Source organism: Sus scrofa, chromosome 15, assembly GCF_000003025.6.
Source record: "Sus scrofa isolate TJ Tabasco breed Duroc chromosome 15, Sscrofa11.1, whole genome shotgun sequence".
Taxonomy (NCBI): domain Eukaryota; kingdom Metazoa; phylum Chordata; class Mammalia; order Artiodactyla; family Suidae; genus Sus; species Sus scrofa.
The window spans coordinates 8,313,546-8,334,912 of NC_010457.5; the positions used below are offsets into that span (position 1 = coordinate 8,313,546).

Consider the following 21,367-nt stretch of genomic DNA (forward strand, 5'->3'; position numbering starts at 1 on the left):
AGTTTTAAGGAAAAGCAAAAAGACAAGCACCGCACTTTCTAATGGAGCTGATGTCTTATCACTCAATTAATTTTTAGCATCAGGGCCATGATTTTCGTTCTGAATCACCTTCTAGTTTTACTTATAAAGGACTTTTCATTAAGCCAAATTAAGGAGATGGAGGTCCAGTTGTTTATTATCTAGCACTAAACCATTCTTACAAAAAGACACCTGTGCAAGCCATTTGGCTCTAGTCAACTATTTTTTTTTACAATTTAATTATGAATATAATTAGAATGAGTTAAGAGACAAGCTAGGCATCAGCCATAAAATTTCTAGTTTGCTAAAACACACACACACACACACACACACACATGCACACACTGATTAAAAAGCTACCACAACAAAACCCCACCAAGTCTGTGAGACTGTTAGCTTGCTGTGGAAACTGTAGTAAAAGGGAAGTATTTGTAAAATATACCTTTATTTTAATTTCAAATTTCCTTGAAATGGTGCAGTAGAGAATATTTCTGTACTACATTATTTTTACATCTCTGGTTTCTTTGTGGTGACCCTTGAAACCCTGCTTTTTCCATTCTCTATTCTTAAGGCAATTTGTCACTATCATGCTTCCATGTTTAGCAACTGTTTGTCATCAAGTACCTTGCAAGCTCTGTTTCTTTTCTTCCAAAGAGTGTCATCATGGAGTTGATGGTGCATCAGAAATAGTTTGACCAAAGGGCAAGATAATGTCAAGAGTAAAGGAAATATTTGAAAATATACTTGACTAGCTTTTTTCCCTAGTTATTTATTGAAAGTATACTTTAAAGGTAAAATGGCATGCTAGGCATAGGGGAAAGAATGTTAAGACACGTAATAGATACCTTCTGCCATAGGACAATGTCTTTAATTTAAATCATTTTATATGACGAGGGTGTGACTGACAGATATATAGTAGGATAAGTTAAGGACTAGGCATGGGGTATGCTCTACCTTTGGTGACTAATAGCCTGAATTTTCAAGATGCTTATTCACTCTTATGGATACCATTTCTCACAATTTGTTTTACTCTTTAATTAATCAGTGTTTACCAATGAGCTTTAAATATTGTGTTCAAATACATGTCTAACTACAACCTTTACACTGAAGACTTGTATGCAGTATCCTCATTGTCTCAGTTTATTGCTGGCTTGCCTAATTTCCATGTGTTATGGACATAAATACATACCTATATATGTATATGCACATAATAAAATAAACATGATATATACATAATGACCATGATACATAATAAACATGATATATAATAAAAATTTCATATGTATATAATATTTGCTTAAGAGAAATGGAAAAAGATGACAATGGCATTTATATTGGAACCATAAGGTGGTTTTGATCATGGAGTTGGCATTTATTGCAGTCCTGTGATAGGAAATGCAAAGGGCATTGCTCCGGAATGGGATGGAAAGTAATTACTTTTGTGCACAAAAGGCAACTTTGGAAATTTAGAATACAACAAATTAACAAACCCAAACTTATGTTCTAAAATGAGCATCAAAAAGTTGAGGTGGAGTTCCTGTCGTGGCGCAGTGGTTAACGAATCCGACTAGGAACCATGAGGTTGCGGGTTCGGTCCCTGCCCTTGCTCAGTGGGTTAAGGATCCGGTGTTGCCGTGAGCCGTGGTGTAGGTTGCAGACGCGGCTCGGATCACGCGTTGCTGTGGCTCTGGCGTAGGCTGGCGGCTACAGCTCCGATTAGACCCCTAGCCTGGGAACCTCCATATGCCCGCGGGAGCAGCCCAAAGAAATAGCAAAAAGCCAAAAAAAAAAAAAAAAAAAAAAAAAAAGTTGAGGTGAAGAAGGTAACCAAAATGAAATTGTCAGGTAGTCATTGAATAAATGAGCTTTGGTCCAGGCTTAAGACAAATCTCTAAGTCTTTCCCTCACAGATAATAGATAAAATATTTTGTCCAGAAATTCATGAGGTCCTTTCTCATTTCCCTTTCATCTACTAATCAATCTAGTTTCACTATTACCTCAACTCTAATGACTGCTTAGATCTGAGACAAGACTGATGAAAATAGATGGGTTAAGAGCATTCGTGACAAGGAAGTAGAACAGGAGCCACCTGTAAAAACTAAGAAAGGAAAAAAATGTAGTAGCCAAAAAAAAAAAATTTCTCCATAATGATTGTCCACACTTTAATTTCAGAGCCTATGAGTATGTTATCTTATGTGGCAGAAGAGATTTTGTAGATATGATTAATTTAAGGACCTTGAGATGGGGAAGCGTCTTGGATAATCTAAGTAGGCCCAATGTTATCACAAGTGTCCTCAAAAGTGGAAAATGGAGTGAGGAGAAAGTCAGAGGGAAATGTGACTATGGAACAGGTCAGAATGATGTGATGTCATGTGATTGTCTGTGAAGGGGAGGAAGAGAACCACTGACTAAGGTGTGCTGGCAACTGCTAGAAGCTGGAAAAAGCAAGGAAGTAGATTCTCATCTAAAGCTTCTGAAAAGAAGGCAGCCTTTCTGTATTGAATTTAGCTCAGTTCCTATACTATAACACTATGAAATATAAGATAATAAATAACAGTTATATTAGGCCACTGAGTTTGAGGTAATTTGTTATGGCAGCAATAGGAAACTAATACACATGTCCTCTAGAAATCAATGGCTCTAACTCAGAAAAAAGAAAGAAATCCCTGTTTGGACACCCTGAAGCAGTCCTGGAAGCACCATTCTAATAGGAAATAAAATGACAGAAGGCTCTAGAGAGAGGGCATCCTAGAAAAACAAGACTGTATAATTGTGTCAGAAAAGAGTAAGGAAATTATTAAAAAAAAAAAAAAAAAGAAAAGAAAAAGGAAAGCAAAAGAAAGCAGTTGCAAACTCCAGGAAAAAAAATATACAATCTACACAAGACAAACACTAACTATAAAAGGAGCCAAATATTAGCAATAGTTTAAACAATTTTTGAAGTATAATAAAGTAGATCTGTTTGACCTGGTGAGAAATATTCTATAAGTGTAGGGATTGTGACAGTGAATTCTAAAGAAGGAATCTTTGTGAAACCACTTGGTCAGGCAGTGAGTAACACTTACAGATTCATAATAATGCAAACATAAATGCTGTTTATTAGTTTTTTAATTGGTCAAATCACTGCAGACAGACAATCATTAAGATTTAAAGGAGCTGAAGTTCCTGTCATGGCTCAGCAGAAATGAATCTGACTAGTATCCATGAGGACATAGGTTTGATCCCTGGCCTCACTCAGTGGGTTAAGGATCCAGTGTTTCTGTGAGCTGTGGTGTAGGTTGCAGACATGGCTGAGATCTAGCATTGCTATGGCTCTGGTGTAGGCTGGTGGCTACAGCTCCAATTTGACCTCTAGCCTGGCAACCTCCATATGCTACGGGTGTGGCCTTAAAATTTAAAAAAAAAATTAAAAAAGAAAGATTTAAAGGAGTTAATGATCAGGGATTGTGAAAGAAAGGAAGAGAGGGAAAGGAAAATATACTTATCTAACAAAGGGAAGTTAGTCGATATTGTGTAATGTTAATGAAGCAAGAAACAGAGGTTTATGTGTATTATCTAACGTCCGAATATAATAATGTGACTACCCAATATTGGAAGAGGTGAAATAGAATAAATTAATATATTAGGTATTATCTATAGTTGCTAAGTCAATAAGTAGAGCTATTATCCAGAGTTATGAAAGTAACCACTAGAAGAGATAAAAACTGAAATAGTTACAGGAGGTTTCCTCTGATAAGTAAGCCTGGGGAAGTGAAGTCATAGGGCCCAATCCACCACTTCCCATAATAAACTCCTCTGTAGAATTTGGTTTAGTACATTGTATAATTTGATATAAGTGAAAAACTATAAAAAGGAATATTAATAACACCTAAGCTTAAATAGATACTCATATGAAATAGGAAAATAACATTGTATATGTATCCACATGAATTTCAAAAGAGGATGAGTGAATAATTGGTTATAAAAATTAATACAGCAGAGGGTTAAAATGTACTCAGAGGGCAACATATAAAGCACTGATGCTTTTATTTTCTAGTAGTAAATATTGAAACATTTCTCACTCTTGGAAAGTTCTACCTTATTTCTAAGCTCAAACTCTAACACTAAAATTTTTTATCATTTAATTCTAACCTTGGTTTAAAAAAAAAGAAATGAGATGATCTTACATAGACTGATACAGGATATAGGCCTTATATAGGATGGTATAAAAGACAGATATTTGGCTACAGTTAGTTAGTTATTCTCCCAGCAAGAATTTTTTTTAGATAAACAGTCCCAGAAATGCAATGTAGAGTAATGGAAAGTATTTATGTTTTAGAGTCTGGAGCTTAATGCTAAACCTAATCTTCTGAGCCACATAAACTTGAGAAATATTTTGTGACTTGCTTTACTCCTCTAAAAAGTGAATTTCTTTCAAATCATTTATTGAGCACCTAATATAGAGTAAGGAAAATGTTATGTTATGTAATTCTCACAGTAACTTCATGAGCTAGAAATTATTTTCCACATGGTTTTTCCATTTCTTTTGTGTCTCCTGTGTTATTTTCAGAAATAAATTAGATAATTGTAAAAAATGCCAACAAGTTTTCCTCACCTCTTTCCCTTTCCCAGGAATTTTGGAAAAATGCAGAAATCAAAACAGAAAAGACACTGTTTTTTGGTTTTTCCTTTTGGATCTGTAGAGGTATCAGAACAAAAGAGATGGGAAGAGAGGTACACTTAGTACATTTCCTAGGATTTAGATGTACTGGAAATGTCCAGACCCCCTGCAGGCCTTTAGCCGCAAGATTGCATCACCTATCATAAAACTCTAAAGCTGTGTTTTTTTGTACTGAGTTCACGTTTACAGTATTAATAATACCTTCAGCGCAAGTCATTTCCAGGGAATTAAATCCTTGCAGTCAGTGGGTTAAATCCCCATGAAATAACCTGCAGGTGACCCAGCTGCATTGACCTCAAGTATAGAATTTCAGATCAATAGCTGCAGTACTTAGATTCTGAAATATAAAACTATCACTCGTGGTTTTGTTACCCCAATGAGTGTTATCAGACAAGGGATCACTATGGCAATTGCAGGTTCTTATCATATTAATGTTTGTTTTTGGTCCAAAAAGAAACTACTTTAAAAAGTAAATGCCTTCTGTTCCCTCTTCTTGGAATATGTAATGATGACTTTCAAACATATAATAAAAATTAACAGTATTTCAAAAAGCACAAATGGGCATTAATTGCTTTTACATGAAATAACATTTCCTCTTCAGAAGCAAAGCATTCCAGTTGGATGTAAAATTCCTTTTGGTCTATTCACTTTTAACTCTGTCATGAAAGGGTAACAGAAGATCTCAATTTCAGGCCAAATAGAAATGTTAAGCCTTCACAAACTGGTCTGGGGTAGTGAGTCAGAAAAGGAAAATAATGTTATAGCTACATGAACCATGACATTGACTGACGTGGTGTTTTGCTAGTGTCTAACCAAAGACCAGACACCACTTCAAGCATTAACACCAACAGAGAGAATAATTTTGACACAGGGAACTGGTTACCCACGTTGTAAGAAGCCCAAGGCCAAATAAGGAAGAGAAAAGTAACCAAGAAACTGGCCACTGCAGGAAGCCACTGCCAGGCTGGAGAGGCAAAGGGAGGAGGATCTACATCACCAGCTGGAGGCTGGAACCAGAATAGGCCTGTCCATCTAAGCTGAAGACATATAGGAGATGGAACCTCAGGTAGAAAAGCTACATGAGGCAGGTGGGCAAGGGAGAGGGGATGGAAGATAAGTAAAACACTGGTTGGCCTTTTCTTTCCTCCTCTCTCTGCCACCCACTGCTGGTGGCTTCCACTGGTTGCAGCAGCAGGAATGTAGCCTTCAAAAGCGTCTCTAAAACACAGTTCACTAGGGTCAACCTTCCAAAGGTCCAGAGCAAGAAAGTGAAGAATGAAGATGGTCAACAAAGCCCAGAGCCAGCATATATGGACATCTCTCCTGTGGATTTACCTAACTTGGCTGATTCCTTTTCATAAAAAGTCAAGAACTCAGGGGCAGGTCTGTTGAGCCACTCAAAGCACAGATTTTACAGGAGGCAGTAAGAGCCATGATAAAGACCAGCACCATTCTGGGACTGGATATGAATGTCTTTACAGTTTTGAAAGATTGTTTTATTCAATTAGTGTGCAATGGGGTAAAAGTACCTCCTTTGGTGTGGTTTTGTCATTTCCAAGGAACTGTGTGGCCATTATCTTGTTGCTTAAGGTATTTAAATATGAACTATGACTTTGAACTGAGTTAAAAACACAAGAACTAATGCCAAGGTAATGTCCAAAATGCATGAATTAGCAAGCCTCTGTCCTTGTCCAACATCAAATTTCTCATATTACCCTCTGGCTAGTCTCTCCATTTTACATATTAAAAAAACAATAAGTACTACCTTAGTTAAGTAGGGAAAGATTGCTCAGATCGAGTCTCTTTGCTTTGAACAATGAAGGAAAACCTCCCACTTCTTTGCTTCCCTATTACTTTCTCAAACAAAGCTCATCTGGAGAAACACTGTTAGTATTTGTACAGTATCTTACATCTTTAAAGGACTTTCTAAAACACTATCTCATTCATTCTCACCATAATCAATTTTACAGGTGTTGGAAAAAAGTCTTGTAGTAGCCATCAGTCACAATAGCATGCTGCCTACCCCAGCTCTGCCTTGGTCAATTCTGACCATGAAAGTATTTCTGAAATTCTATCCAGTTTGGAGTTGAGTCTAGAGTAGTTCAGAGATGGTCCTACTCTTTATGGAAATTCCAAAGACACATCCTCACACGGATCTGAGGGCCCGCTTCCCATATCTCTTAGGTTAAGGGAATGACTGCCAAACATCTTCAGAATCAGATTAACTCAAGGAAGGAATAATGACGCCTCGCTTATGTCACAGCCCTCAGATCAGCACATAAACAAGTATGTTTCCAAATGAGACAATTCTCACTTAAAAGTATGGAGACTGATGTGAAATTTGTATGATTTTTAAAAATAGCATGATCAGAGACAGGAACCCCAATGCAAGAGGTCCCAATCTCTTACCAGAACACTGTCCTAGCACTGTGAGGAATCTTCCACGCTTTCCTGGTCCCAGGATAAAATATTAGAACAAGCTTTTATGAAAATTCATGCTTATTTATTTTTTCTTTATTCCTCCTTTTAAAAAGAAGTTAAGAGAGCCTGAAAACTATAAAATGTTGTTCTTGAGAAGTAAAGGATCATGAAATAAAAAGGCTAACAGGAGATAAGAGTTTCAGCCTCACTTCAAAATACATAGTTAAAGCACTGCCACTCTATTCAACAACAATGACACCTGAAATTGTGAGCAGACAGCAAGAGAAAGACCTTGGGAGAATAAACTCTGCTTTATTCCTCTCGATATCATTTTGCCAGAGCTTTAAATAACCGACAAAACTGTTTTGAAATGAAAAACAGAATAAAAAGGCATATGTAGGGGCTGTTTCCAATGGGCTCCCCAAATTCCCACTCCCCCTAATGGGAAGGAAACACTGTATACACAGCCATCCAAGATCAGACCTCCTAAGTAGAGCTTTTTTTTTTTTTCTTGGAGATTTTTCTCATTTGGACTTTAATTAAGCTCCTGCCAGGCTTGCAAGCTTTTTAATTTTACCTTTCTTTCTTCTTTCTTTTTCCTCTTTGAATCAGCCTGCCTGCCAGGAAACTTTTTCCAAGCTGTCACAATCACTGTAAGTATATCCTAAGATATTAAATTTAGAGACGTACTTAGTCGTTACTGCTCCAAGAATCAATAGACGTTTCCTTGCATTTGGAAAGATTTCCATTCATTCATTCACTCAATCATTCATTCACTGTTACTCAAGAGTATGTGTATGTGTGTTCATGTGTTATGAATGAGAAAATAATAGAAAGGAAGCTTTATAGCTGTACAACAACAACTGGCTAGTAAGTGATGCAGTCAACCTCCCATTAAGCCACACATGTAATAGAAGAAACTTTCCATTACTTAATATTCACACTGTTTGTAAACAGATTGTAGCCAACTCTTTACTAGTGTTGAGGGGTAAAGGGGGACGAACCTAGAGAAGGTGATACCTCCGTTGATGACTTAACATCTCTTTAATGAAATGTAATATTTAATTTGCTTTGGTTCTTTTTCAAAATCCTTTGTCCTCAGTTAAACTCATTGTGATTCTGAAAGCATTAAAGGTATGGGCTAGGGATGTGAAAGGAGATCCCTTTACAGCAAATTCCTTGAGAAACTGTTTTTGTTTGAGAAGGCTTAGTTGAAAATTGGTCATCCAAAATAGGACGACTTTTTTTTTTTTTTTTTTTTTCTAATTAGGAAAAAACTAAACAAAAACTAAAATGAATGCTGTGGAACACTGGAGATATTATTATCTCCACGACTGCTAGTCTCATCATTCTCGTTATTTACTTAGTAATAATTCCGTACTGCAGGTTATTCCACCAACCGATCCTGTCTGTGAGGTACTTACTGATCGCTTCCACAAACCGCTCAAAGAAGCTGTAAGGGAAGAGCGGCTCAGGCAGCTCCCGGAAAAACATCTTCAGTGCTCCGGTGACAACGTGGATGTCCTCCCACTGGCTGTCGTCCAAATTCAGCTTCTCTTCTGGGAAAACACGAGGAGAAATGGAACAACTGGTTTTAATGAAACAATTACAAGACACTAATTATTATGTTAATGTTTGCCTACTATCATCAGCAACCGTTAACAGCCTTCTGCACCTAGAGGTTTGGTGCTGTGCATGTTTTTTTTTTTTTTTTCCCCTTTTTTTTCTGTAGGAAGGGAACATTTTCAATGGAATACCATCTGTAGGAATGCAGCTAACAGAAAAACAAGAGACACAAAGAGACAGTGCCATTGACACAGTATGTCAGATACATTTATTCCCATAATGCATCAGTATAAAAATTAGCATCACAGCTCAACATGATTCAAAGCTATTTGGTTTTGAGGCCGAGGGGCTAAGAGTTGCCAATGATGGCCGGCTCAAGGGACCGGCCTAAAGGCCTTGCTGAGCCAACAGGAGACATATGCTAAACATGGCAATAGAAAATGAGTTATTGCTTTACATGTGTTAGCCTTGCTATGTACAAGGGAATAATGGGTAACACTTTTTTCCTTCTTTTGCTGAATATAAAGTCAGCAAGGAATAGAATACTGAGTGAGAAAGGATATTAATTCCTTCTTACTGCTTCAAAAATATCTTTTTTTTAGTTTTCATCTCAGTGAGGAAAATGTGCCCAGCAACAATATTAGACAGACCCCTGTTGGCCTACGTAGGCTATGCAAAGCTGTCAAAAATGATAACACACTAAAGACAAACCACAAGTGCTTACCAACTCCTCTTAGAAACAACAGAAATGTTTGTTTGGGAAGCTTGAGTGAGTTGAGACATTTAAATATTAAAGAAAATAAAGGCCACAATAAAGTTCTTAGAAGAAATAAAGAGATGCTGGGCAATTATTTCCTTCCTTTTTGCCTTCAATATGAAAGTCTGGAATCATTCTCACCCAAAAAGGGGATGTAACAGGGTCTGAAAGTGACATCTTTACATAAAATGAAAAGGCATAAAAGCATTGCTGCTGATCCATAGTATTTGTCTTTCTGAACAAACAACAGAAAAGATTTTGGATTCTGGGCTTAATGAAAACTAAAGCTAATCATTTGAGACAACCTAGAGGTTAACAGAAAAGCTGAGTATCCTGGCAAGAACTTAATAGGTATTTGGTCAACTGGAATTGTGTTTCTTTACTGATGTCTTGGGCTCACATTCAGATGCCTGCTTGTGTCAGTTTTATGAATGCAGAGGAGAATTTGCACCAAAATGTAAGAAAAGCTGAGAATTGTCACTGTAGGGGATCTCTGCATGGGCTGTTTTGTTAATAGTGTTCATGTCCTTTTAAAAATATTAGCCAAAATCTTTATCAGATCTTCTTTTCTACATGGACTATTGTTCCCAGGGCTAGCAAGTGATGTTCCTGCTCAATTGGATGTTTGCAAAGAGAAGGAATGAAGGTGAATCTGTTTATTGCAGATGGGCTATTTTCTTCTTCCCTTTCAGTCTTCATTCCTACCCCAATCATAACACAATAATTTGATCCACAACAAAATCAGCAGAGGAGACCTTCTCTGTGCACTGCAATCATTTTTGATTGATTGTATTTCAACAATTAGTCTTTTATTTGGCTACACACTATTGAAATAGGACGACAGCATCTTAGCAGGCCAGCTTTAAACAGTCAACTGTTAACAATAGCATCAAAAAGGAAAACCTGATGGGGTTTACTGTCACTTTAAAGAACAGGGTTTTCACATTGTTGAAATCTGTCAGATATTTTGAAATGTCCCTCTCACTATGGTGCCACACCCCCTGCGTGCCCTTATAATAAAATTGGTTTTACTCCTGATTAAATCATTTTCTCCCTACCCACTACCATACTTCTCATAATGGACCTGTGCGCTCTACAGCTGGTGTTCTTCCCATGGTACCAATTCTTACTTTATCTTTTAAGCACTTTGCTGCTAAGATCTCATGCAGAGTGCTTATGTTTTGTTAAGAGCTTCATTCTTAGAGAAATAGCTTAACACATGTTCTAAAAATGTTGTACAACTTATTGCTTAAAACACATTTAGAAAATGTATAAGTATGGTAGCTTTGGCACTGAACTTTAAGTGGAAACCTAAATACATACATACACACCACACACACACAACTATCTCCACCGAAAATGCATCACAAAAGTCCAACACAAAATGCCATTTTGGTGCCTAGGTTTAAGATCACCAAAGGCAAGTGTTCAGCAGGTAAAAAAGAGAATGATTTTGTCTTCAGTCAGAAAACAGCAAGAATAAATAATTGCTTAACCAAAGGCAAATGCCAATGATGTCTGTCACCTCCGCATAAACATCAATGGATTGTGAAAATGATTTTGTATGTACTTCTACATACATAAAAAAGAAAATTTATCAGTCAATAAATACCGCTGGATTATATCCACTCAAAATGCAATATAATATCAATATCAACTTGTGTTACACACACTAGCCTTTCTACTATGTAATTTTCATTTTAAAAACACTATTTGTAGCTCCTCAACAAGTAGCTTCAATAAATAATACGGCAAGTAGCTGGAAAGAGTCTTTTGGTATATAATACCTAATTTTTACATTAAGTTTTTCATAAACAACCAAGGTTAAGATTCCTTGTAAGCCAAAAGACTTCAGGCATATTTTTCAAGGATGCTGTGATTATCTGAATATGAAATCTGTCCATTTTTCTATACCGTCTCATGAATTTAGTTTTGAAGGTGAAGTGACCACACCTTGTCTCCACGTTAAGAGGTAACAAATATATTTGTATTATCTGATTAGCATTTTCTAACTAATCTGTTAGCAGTGATGATGTCTCACACTTCCCCCCTTTTCAATAGAACAGGATTTCTCCATAGTGAAGTGCTACTGACATTTGGGGCTAAACAATTCTTTGTTGGGGGGCTATCCTGTACACTCTGGGATATTTAGTAGCATCTCTGGCCTTGGCCCACACTGCCAGTGGTACTTCTCAGTGCTGCTGTTTACAAATATTTCCAGATATTGCCAAATATCTCCTGGTGGTGCAAGGTTATCCCCAGTTGAGAACCACAACAATGGAGCCTGAACACCTATAAAAGTTACTCAATAAACATTGATTTATGAAGTTTACCTTAGGTGGGCAAAGAACTGGAAAGCTAGATATATGCATACGGAGATTTCTTTAATATGATCTAAAGAGTTGGTAATCGCTGACAAAATAAAAACCTCTTAAGGATATAAATTCACACAACTACATTTCAGGGACTCTGCAACAGAAACAATAACCAACCGTTATTCATTGCTTATACTATACTAGGGACTATGCTATGTACTTTGCATTTATTATCTAATATATATTTTTTCAATAAGAGAATGAGGTCCATCCTATTGTTATCATCAGTTCCATTTTACATATAGATAAAATGAGGTGTGGGTAGACTTAGTAACTTTTCCATGGGTGACAAATGATAAATTTAGGGTAAGAAGCCAGTAAGCCTCCCCTCAAAACTGCTAGGGTCAGACTAATCTTGGCTGGTAGAAGCTGAAAGGAAAAAGGCAAACACTAGTAACTGCCAGTGGTAGTAGATCAATTATTACTTCAAAGATAGTGATTTTTATATTTTATCTCTAAATATCTGACTTGAGGCTATGTTTTTACCTGGAAACTGACTCTGACCTCTCATAATTACTTATTTATAGAAGGAACAGATTCTTATACAAACACATACAAAGCAAACTAGTAATAAAAAGAAACTGCATTAGGAATGAGAGAGAAGATGGAGGAAATTATTATGTGGTGATGGAGTGAAGAGGAAATATGATAGAGTGAGAAAGAGATTATACAAAACAACAGGCCTAGATTTACCTCTCCTTCATTGCATATCTATTTATTTATTGTGGAATGAAGATATTTGGAAGGAAAGTTGTTGATACCAAATGAGAAAATATATCTGGAAAACATTTGGAAAGCAAAAAAAACCCCAAACATATACAGGACACCACTATGATGGGGAAAGTGAATAAAGGCCAAAAAGCAAAATAGATTAGGGATTAAAGCAATGGAAATACTGAGCAAACATCATTAATGATCTTGGTTGTTTTAGAGGATTTACCTCAGCATAATGAATTTTGTCATATGAGCTCAACAAAAATTTTACGTGCTGGAGTTCAACACTGGGAAGAAGTCTGGTTGAATCACAACCACCACACTGATCATCTGTGCTGGTTTCTCCTGGACCTCTAATTAGGCTATTGTGAATTCATTTTGGTCCTGGCTTTTGACTTAAAAAGCTCTTAAACAGGTTAAGCTCCAGAATCCAAAGTCATTATTTACTTTTATGATATCACAAAACTATAAATATTATATCCAAACATTCAAATCCACCTTGAAATGTCCTTTTTTGAAGGGACTTCTGTGTATTTTTATTTATTTATTTATTTATTTATTTATTTAATTTAATTTAAGTCAAAACTTACCTATATCCAGCTAAAAACTGTTATATTTGAAAGAAAAAAAAAAAAAAAAAAAAAAAAAAAAAAAAAAAAAAAAAAAAAAAAAAAAAAAAAAAAAAAACCTGACGATACTGATTAAGAATGATTTAAAAAAAAAGAGGACTGAAAGATGGGCCTTTGATAGCCATAGTAGGTCATGGAAATTTCCATAGAAAAAGGCACATTTAAATATCACTAATAGTTTAATTACCATTTTCCTCTTGTATGATATATTGTTCTATAGACTGGTAGAACCAGACTGCAATACCAGGTCTGATTTTAAATAAACTCACTGTGTTAACCTAGTATTGGTTGATATGTGGCTGCAGATAACTTGGACTATCCAAAACAGAGTGGTTACTAAGAATACAGACGCTCTTCTTTGTGTATTGAAAACGCATTTTTGCCCTGTAATTTTTTCCATGCCAATTTTAAAGCCCCCTCACAACTTCTATTTTACTGTTGTAATAAAAAAAAAAAAAAGGGAAAAGCTCAGCTTTCCCATGACATAGGGAGAATAGCTTTGATTTCATTAATATAATGACAAGAACCTATTACATCATGAAACTCTCAAAAGGATGTTGTATCTGTTTCCAGTGCAGATGACCATTTGGAAACTTATCTGAAAGACCTTCTGGGTACATGAATGTCACATCGTGAATGAAAGACATGCCAGAGGGACTACTGATCTAAAAAATAATAATATGTTTGGCCACAATATCAAACTGGAAGATTAGATATAAAAGTGGATAAAACATACTGTTTATCTATAAGGATTTTAGTTTACCATTTAAAGGAGTGGATCAAAAGGAAGTTGGTTGAATCATTCAACTAGTTCAACTTTTCCTGCTGTGTTTGCTCCTTAAAGTGACAGTTCAATCTAATTTTTGATGGATTAGAGAGGTTCCAAATTTCCAAATAGGACAATATAAACCTTGTTTCAAAAGTAGCGTCTTTTATTGCTTGGCTCACTATAACCCCTTCCTACAACACCTTGGGTATAACCTGAGACTTCAGTAAGGACACTGTCTTAGAAAACGAGGTTAATTGACCAGCTAACTTGTTCATTCAGTTCTCATTAAACAAACATAGATTGAACGGAGGCTGGATATCAGGCACTGTATTTTGTGCTTTTCAAAGCTATAGCTCTTGAGGCTGCTTTATATTCCTCAAAGGCAGAGGGCTTTACCAGGTGCTCAGAAATACTAGTCAAATGAAAATAAATTATGTTCTACACAATTTACATCTTATTTTTGCCCCCTAGAATAAAATACTGTTGTTGATCTTGAAGACAAGCAGGGGAAATTCACCCTCCAAAATGCTTTATGTCCATTATGGGCTGAATTGTGTCCTCCCAACCCCAGTGAATAATTTGAAGTCTCAACCCCCTTTACCTTACCATGTGACTATATTTGGAGATAGAGCCACTTAAAGAGGTAGTTAGGGTGAAATGAGATTACGTGAATGGGCCTTATTTCAATATGACTGGTGTCCTTATAAGAAGAAGAGATAAGGACACAGACATACACAGAAGGAAGACCATATGAGGACATAGGAGGAAGAGAAGCATCCAAAAGCTAAGGAGAGAGGCCTTGGAAGAAAGCAACTTTGTCAACGCCTTGATCCTGGTCTTCTAACCTCTGGAACAGTGAGGAAACACATTTCCATGGTTTAATCCCTGACCCACTATACATGCCTCCACCATCGGTGTGTGATATTTTGTCATGGCAGCCTTAGGAAATAAACACAATGCCCCAAGGTTTTGTGCAGAGAAAGATGCCATGCTCCTAGATCATATCTAAAAATTTTCTTAACACATGGGCTACACCATACTTATGAGATATGGTCGACAACAGAGAGAGCTGTTTAGGTGTTCATATTAAATAAAAATAACTATCTAGATTCGGAGAAAGGATCTGAAGATGGAATTAGTTGAATAATTGCTTGCCTACTCAGGCCCAATCTGTTTCATGAGATTTGCTCTGTAAACATGCATGGCCCCCAGACAAAGTATGAAATCATTACTGCTGTTTTCTTACTCATTCTTTTTTCCAGCTACTAATTTTTAAGTAGAAATAGTTCACTGCTGCTATAGCCCAAGACATGACATACTAGGGAACATTTAAAACGTTCCCAAGAAAACTCAATACCAGCCAACTCAACTCTCTATGGCCATGGTGTCTACTAAAGAAGGCGGAAAGTGATTTTAAATATGAAACTTTGTAGTCCAAAACTAGAGAGATTTATCCCTTACAATCTATCACTGTAACATTAAGGAAGCTATTTGGAGGCTTACATTTGAAAATGGTTACTTTCCTGTAAGCAGAGATGGTTGGATCTATGTATAGACTGAGCGTTTTTGCCACCTGGTCTACAAAATCCAGTTTTGTGTGGCCTTCTTCAAGTAGGAAAAGAGGGAGGAGTCAAGAAAATAAGCAGACATTCTCTAAGTTACTAAAACTTTATTTGTAAAAACTTCTTTTTCTTAATATTCACTGGGATATTCTGGCATGCCATGTTAGCTAGCTTTCTATGTACTTCATGCTGTGTGTATTTCTTTGGAAATCATATAAGAAGCCCAAGGTATGCAATTAATGTCACAGGCTCATATGAACTATCTTTAGTTAATCTCTTTGAAGGAGGAAGAGAAGGCTCCTATTATATCCAGTAGAACTGAGTCAAGAATGAGAATGTCTTATTTTTATTTTTCCTCAGATTTCATTTGAATGTAAATAATAACATAATAAATAGGTACAACTGAAATTTGTGAAGCAAGCATCACAGATGGAAAGTATAACAAATGTGTCATTGTGCTGTGCATTTTTAATTTATAATGGCATAACATAAAATATCTTCCCATCATCATAACTCCATGTATAACACCACCTTATAAAACGATGTTATTGACATTATGCTTCTCTACAGGCTTCTAGATTTTTTTCTGTATAGGTATCTGAGGGGAGGTAGCCCTGTTCAGATTATAACAACAACAACAATGACAAAAATGAACTGGCTTTATTTATCAGGATAATAAATTTTAAAAAGAATACATTTCATGACAGCACTATATAGCACTTTAATTCCTTTCTTACTCAGAGCTTCCAACACTGCCCTTATTTCCATCCAGTCAAAGGCTTTTTGTACTCTGCAGACACTATACACAATGGTTCGTTTTATTTGACCATCTTCTCCAAACAGATTCTGAATTTGCCTGGATTCCATGGATGACTTCATACGTTACATACTCCAAAGGGTAGAGAATCGTAGGATTAAATTTCAAGAGTCATTTTTTGAAAATTTTCTTCGTTAGTGGTTCTGGATTTCAAGACTATTGCTATTTGTTCTCTCCAACTTATATTGCACTTGTAAATACCAAGTGGAAGGTCAGGTCAAAACATATCTCATAATGATATCTAGGAAATAAATATAACTAAGTCCTATAAATACCCATATACAGATAACATGTCAATGTAGGTTGAGGTACATACATAGAGGATACATAATGTATTGGTTTCCTCACTTGAGAACTTTCAACTCACCCAACTAATTTTGTGTGAGGATCAATGAAGTAATATATGTAAAAGATCTAGTACAGGCTTATTATAATATTATTAAAAAACTTTTAAACATTATCTTTACAGTCAGACTTTGGCAATATTTCCAAAATCTAATATAATTTTTTGCTTTTATTATTCCTTTTATTTCACTGTTGGTGTACATGAGGTTAGAAATGATATTATTTAGCAGGAGAAGGACTGGATTTTTACTAATTTAGAAGTCTCCTGCCTGGATATATTCTGTTAGGAAACTAGAAATAAAATATAAACCAAATGGATAGACTAAGACAGAGCTATTCTCATTCCTTGAAAGCATTTTATTCCTGGATAGGACATCTATTAATAGTCAATTAAAGATAACCAAAATAAAGTGGGATCTTTAGCAATTATTGAGGATAGTATTTTAAACCTAAATTATCTTTACTAATTGATCCATGGGAGTAGTAAAGTAAATTTTGTACTTTATATCACAAGAAGACCAAAAGCTCTGCAAAGGTACATATAATAAGAGTAGAAGATTTATAAATCTTACCACTACATGCATAAAGTTAGAGAGAATAGCTACGTATTTATACATCAGTTTTTTTTGTGAAACCACACAATAATACTATCTTCTTAGTTCTGCATGTAGACAATATTTCAAGCCCAGATTAGTGATATAGATGCTTTATTGGGTCAATATATTACCAATAATTATTTTTGGTGTTTTGTATGTGAATGAAAAGCTTCAGAGATTTATTTTTTCCACCTCAAAAGAGAGTCTTCCTGTCTGATGCTGGGGGCCTCCGTTACGGAGAATAAAATCCTTCTGTTTCCTTTCTACAATAACTGAAGAATCATAATTCATACAATAATTTAAATATGGGTTATTTTTATTACAAAGGAGCTCTAAAAACTATTTGATAAAACCCGTCAAAATACCTGTTAAGATGATACTCAAAAACATACAACTGTTTAATATGAAGTATGTGCTGCTTGTTTTTACATTTTTTTTTTTTTTTTTTTTTTTTTTTTTGTCTTTTTGCTATTTCTTGGGCAGCTCCCGCGGCATATGGAGGTTCCCAGGCTAGGGGTCCAATCGGAGCCGTAGCCACCGGCCTACGCCAGAGCCACAGCAACGCGGGATCCAAGCCGCATTTGCAACCTACACCACAGCTCACGGCAACGCCGGATCGTTAACCCACTAAGCAAGGGCAGGGACCGAACCCGAAACCTCATGGTTCCTAGTCAGATTCGTTAACCACTGCGCCACGTCGGGAACTCCATTGTTTTTACATTTTTTTGATTTAATTTTTTTTTATTTTTTTTTTTTTTTTTTTTTTTTTTGGTCTTTTGTCTTTTTAGGGCCGCACCCATGGCATATGGAGGTTCCCAGCCTAGGGGTCTAATCAGAGCCATTGCTGCCGGCCTACGCCACGGCCACAGCAACGCGAGATACAAGCTGTATCTGAAACCTACACCACAGCTCATGGCAAGGCCGGATCCTTAACCCACTGAGCGAGGCCAGGGATCAAACCCAAAACCTCATGGTTCTTAGTCGGATTCTTAAATTTTATTTTTAAATAAATAATATATTTACATGAAGTTCAACTTACATGGGTATATACTGCATGAGCCTGTTTCTAGTCTATCCTTAACTATCCAGTTTACACCTCCTACAGAAAGCCTATATTGTGAATTTACCATATATTCTTTCAAAGACATTTTTTTATACTTAAGCAATATTACCCTCAGTTGCCTTTTAAAAAATACTAACAGTTATATAATCTATGCATTGTTCTGCATTTGATTCTTTTCACTTGACACTACATCACAGAGAATGTTCAAAATTAGGACATAGTGTACTCATTCTTTTTTTGCTACATATTTACTTTTATGAATGTACCTAGCCAATTTCCAACTGTCAAATATTTTGCATAGTGCTAATGTCATTAATCTTGTACTTAGATCATTTATATCTAAACATAAGTAAGCATCTGCATGAGAAGAAAAAATTCTCAGACTTTGAATTTCTAGGTAAAAAGTTGTAAAAGTATTTTAAAATATTGATAGACCTTGCCCAATTAACCTCATAGCTGTGCACCAATGTATGTTTACTATCACAATATTTGAGATACTATGGTTCACTGGGAATATACAATCATTACTCCTTGTAACTCTTCTCAGATGACTATGGATAAATTGTGCCTTTGGCTGTACAGTTGAAAAACTATACAGCAAAGAGTAAAACAGGGAAAGATACGGAGACTTGGACTAAAAAAATATATATAATGTCTTCGTTAAACACATGAGAAGGTCATGAGAAATTTAATTTCTGATGAAAAGTTTGAATAAATAAAAACTGATAAAAATTGAGGTTTAATAAATATATAACAATAATACAGTTGGCCCTTGAACAACTCAGGTTTAAGCTGCAAGGGTTTACTTAATATACACATTTTTTTTTCAGTAGTAAATACTGCAGTGCTACATGACCCTTGGTGGTTTAATTCAGTGGATGCAGGACTGCAGATACAAAGGGACTGCATATGTGGAAGGTAAGTTACAAATTATGCTTGGATTTTTCCACTGCATAGAGAGTCTGTACACCTAATCCCCGAATTGCTCAAGGGTCAGCTGTAATTACAAATATACTGGTTTCTGATGAAATAAGAATCTAAACAGAAACAAAGTAAAAATTTTTTAAAAAGAATAAACATGCTAGAAATGAAATGAAGGAATGGAATCCACCACTATGTGTCAATTTCAGCATTACTTAGTGTAAAATGAAACTAAGAAAACACTGATCAAATTAATTAATATAGTCACTAATTAAAAAACAAGACACCCATTAGGTGTTAGATGTGCTAAGTGCAAAAAGGTATGGGTGGGAAGGCAGTTAAAAGGAGAGAATGAGGATTGAAAGCTGTCTAAGAAATGGCATATAATCTCTTGAAGTCTGATAAATTTTTATGTTCTTTTTAACATCATTACCAGGACAGTGCTGTCTCTAGGGAAGGAGCAACTCCCATTATATATATATTTGTTTGTTTGTTTTTTTAGGGCTGCACCCATGGCATATGGAAGTTTCCAGGCTAGGTGTCAAATTGGATCTGTAGCCGCTGGCCTACACCACAGCCACAGTGATGCGGGATCCGAGACACATCTGTGACCTACACCATAACTCATGGCAATGCTGGATCCTTAATCCACCAAGAGAGGCCAGGAATCAAGTCTGTGTACTCATGGTTCATTACCACTGATGGGAACTCCTAATTGTATAGCAGCTTCTTTAGTACAAAGACATGTTCAATTAGTTGCTTAATAAGTACATTTTTAATGAAGATGATGATGATGCTCTATATAAACTTCCAAATATGAGAGTTATTTACATTCCTCTTGTAGAAAGATAGGAAGACAACTTTTGCTATGGTCTCAGGTGACTTGTTAGTACTAAGACACGTTTCCAAGCAGCCTAGGCAGTTTGGGCTGGTACTAGCCTCTCCTCTTTCTGCAGGGCAGAGATGGACTTGCTCAAGAGTCTAACTTCACCACACGTTCTCACACGAGAGAGTCAGTGGAGGAAGCTGGAGTGAGGTAAGTGGAAAGATACTGGCTTCTTTGATCAGGTATTCTTCTCCTTGCTTTTCTTCTCTTCTAATCCAACACTGAACAAATGTGTGGCACTACCTCCTGGGTCTCTGCCTATGGCTCCTGCTTTCACCCATTCCCATGCTGTTAATCTTCACTCTGGTCTAAATGCTGCTTAATCTCATATCCTGTTGACTAAGTTACTCATCCCAGCCTGATGCTCCCTAAATAATTTAACTACATCAATCCTCTATGCTTTTGGTTACCTGCCGCCAACCACGGTCTAAAAATACTGCATGATACTTTCCAAAAATAAACAATCCATTATTTTAGGTTGTCAGTCACTCTGAGTAGCATGATGCAATGTCGTATAGTCCTACTCTGTCCCCTCTGGGATCTGAATCTTCCCTTTGTCTAGCAAACCCATCATTAGTCACCTAGTAGCCATCTAGCTTATCAGTCTGACTGTCACAGTATCGCAGTGCTTGTGTTCATGTCACCCTTATTTTACTTAATATGGGTTCCAAAGCACAGGCATGGTGATGCTGGCAATTGGGACATGCCAAAGAGAGGCCATAAAGTGTTCCTCTAAGTGAAAATAGGAATGTTGTCGACTTAATAAAGAAAGAAAAAATACGTATGTCAAAGTTAATAAGATCTATGCTAAGAATGGATCTTCATCCATGAAATCATGAAAAAGGAGAAAGAAATTTCTGCTAGTCTTACTGTTGCACCTCCAACTGCTAAACTTACAGCCACAGTGCATAACAAGTGCTTAGCTAAAATGGAAAATAGATTAAATTTGTACAAGATATTTATTGTGTGTGAAAGACCAATTCAGACAACTTTTAATTCATATTTTGTTATAATTTTTCTTTTTATTATTGTTGTTAATCTCTTACTGTGCCTAATTTATGAATTAAATGTTGTCATAGGTATGTATAAGTAGGAAAAACATAGTATATATAGGGTTCGATACGATATGCAGTTTCAGGTATCCACGGGGGCCATGGAATGTATTTCTTGCAGTTAAGGGGGAACTACTGTGCTATGAAATAGGCTCTACCATTAAAGAAAGGTAACATTTGACATGCAGTACAAATATAACCATAAATAGCAAAAGG

The 21,367-nt window shown here is 36.1% G+C and overlaps 1 protein-coding gene across 6 annotated transcripts in view; it reads right to left on the reverse strand.

Annotated features, from left to right (window-relative positions):
• Positions 1–21,367, reverse strand: part of ARHGAP15 (Rho GTPase activating protein 15) — a 619,196-nt gene that overhangs the window by 120,947 nt on the left and 476,882 nt on the right. For all 6 annotated transcript variants that reach the window (XM_021076338.1, XM_021076339.1, XM_021076335.1 and 3 more), the window contains one exon: positions 8,524–8,658. In XM_021076338.1, the coding sequence (XP_020931997.1) occupies positions 8,524–8,658 (135 nt within the window). The remainder of the gene's footprint in view (positions 1–8,523; positions 8,659–21,367) is intronic.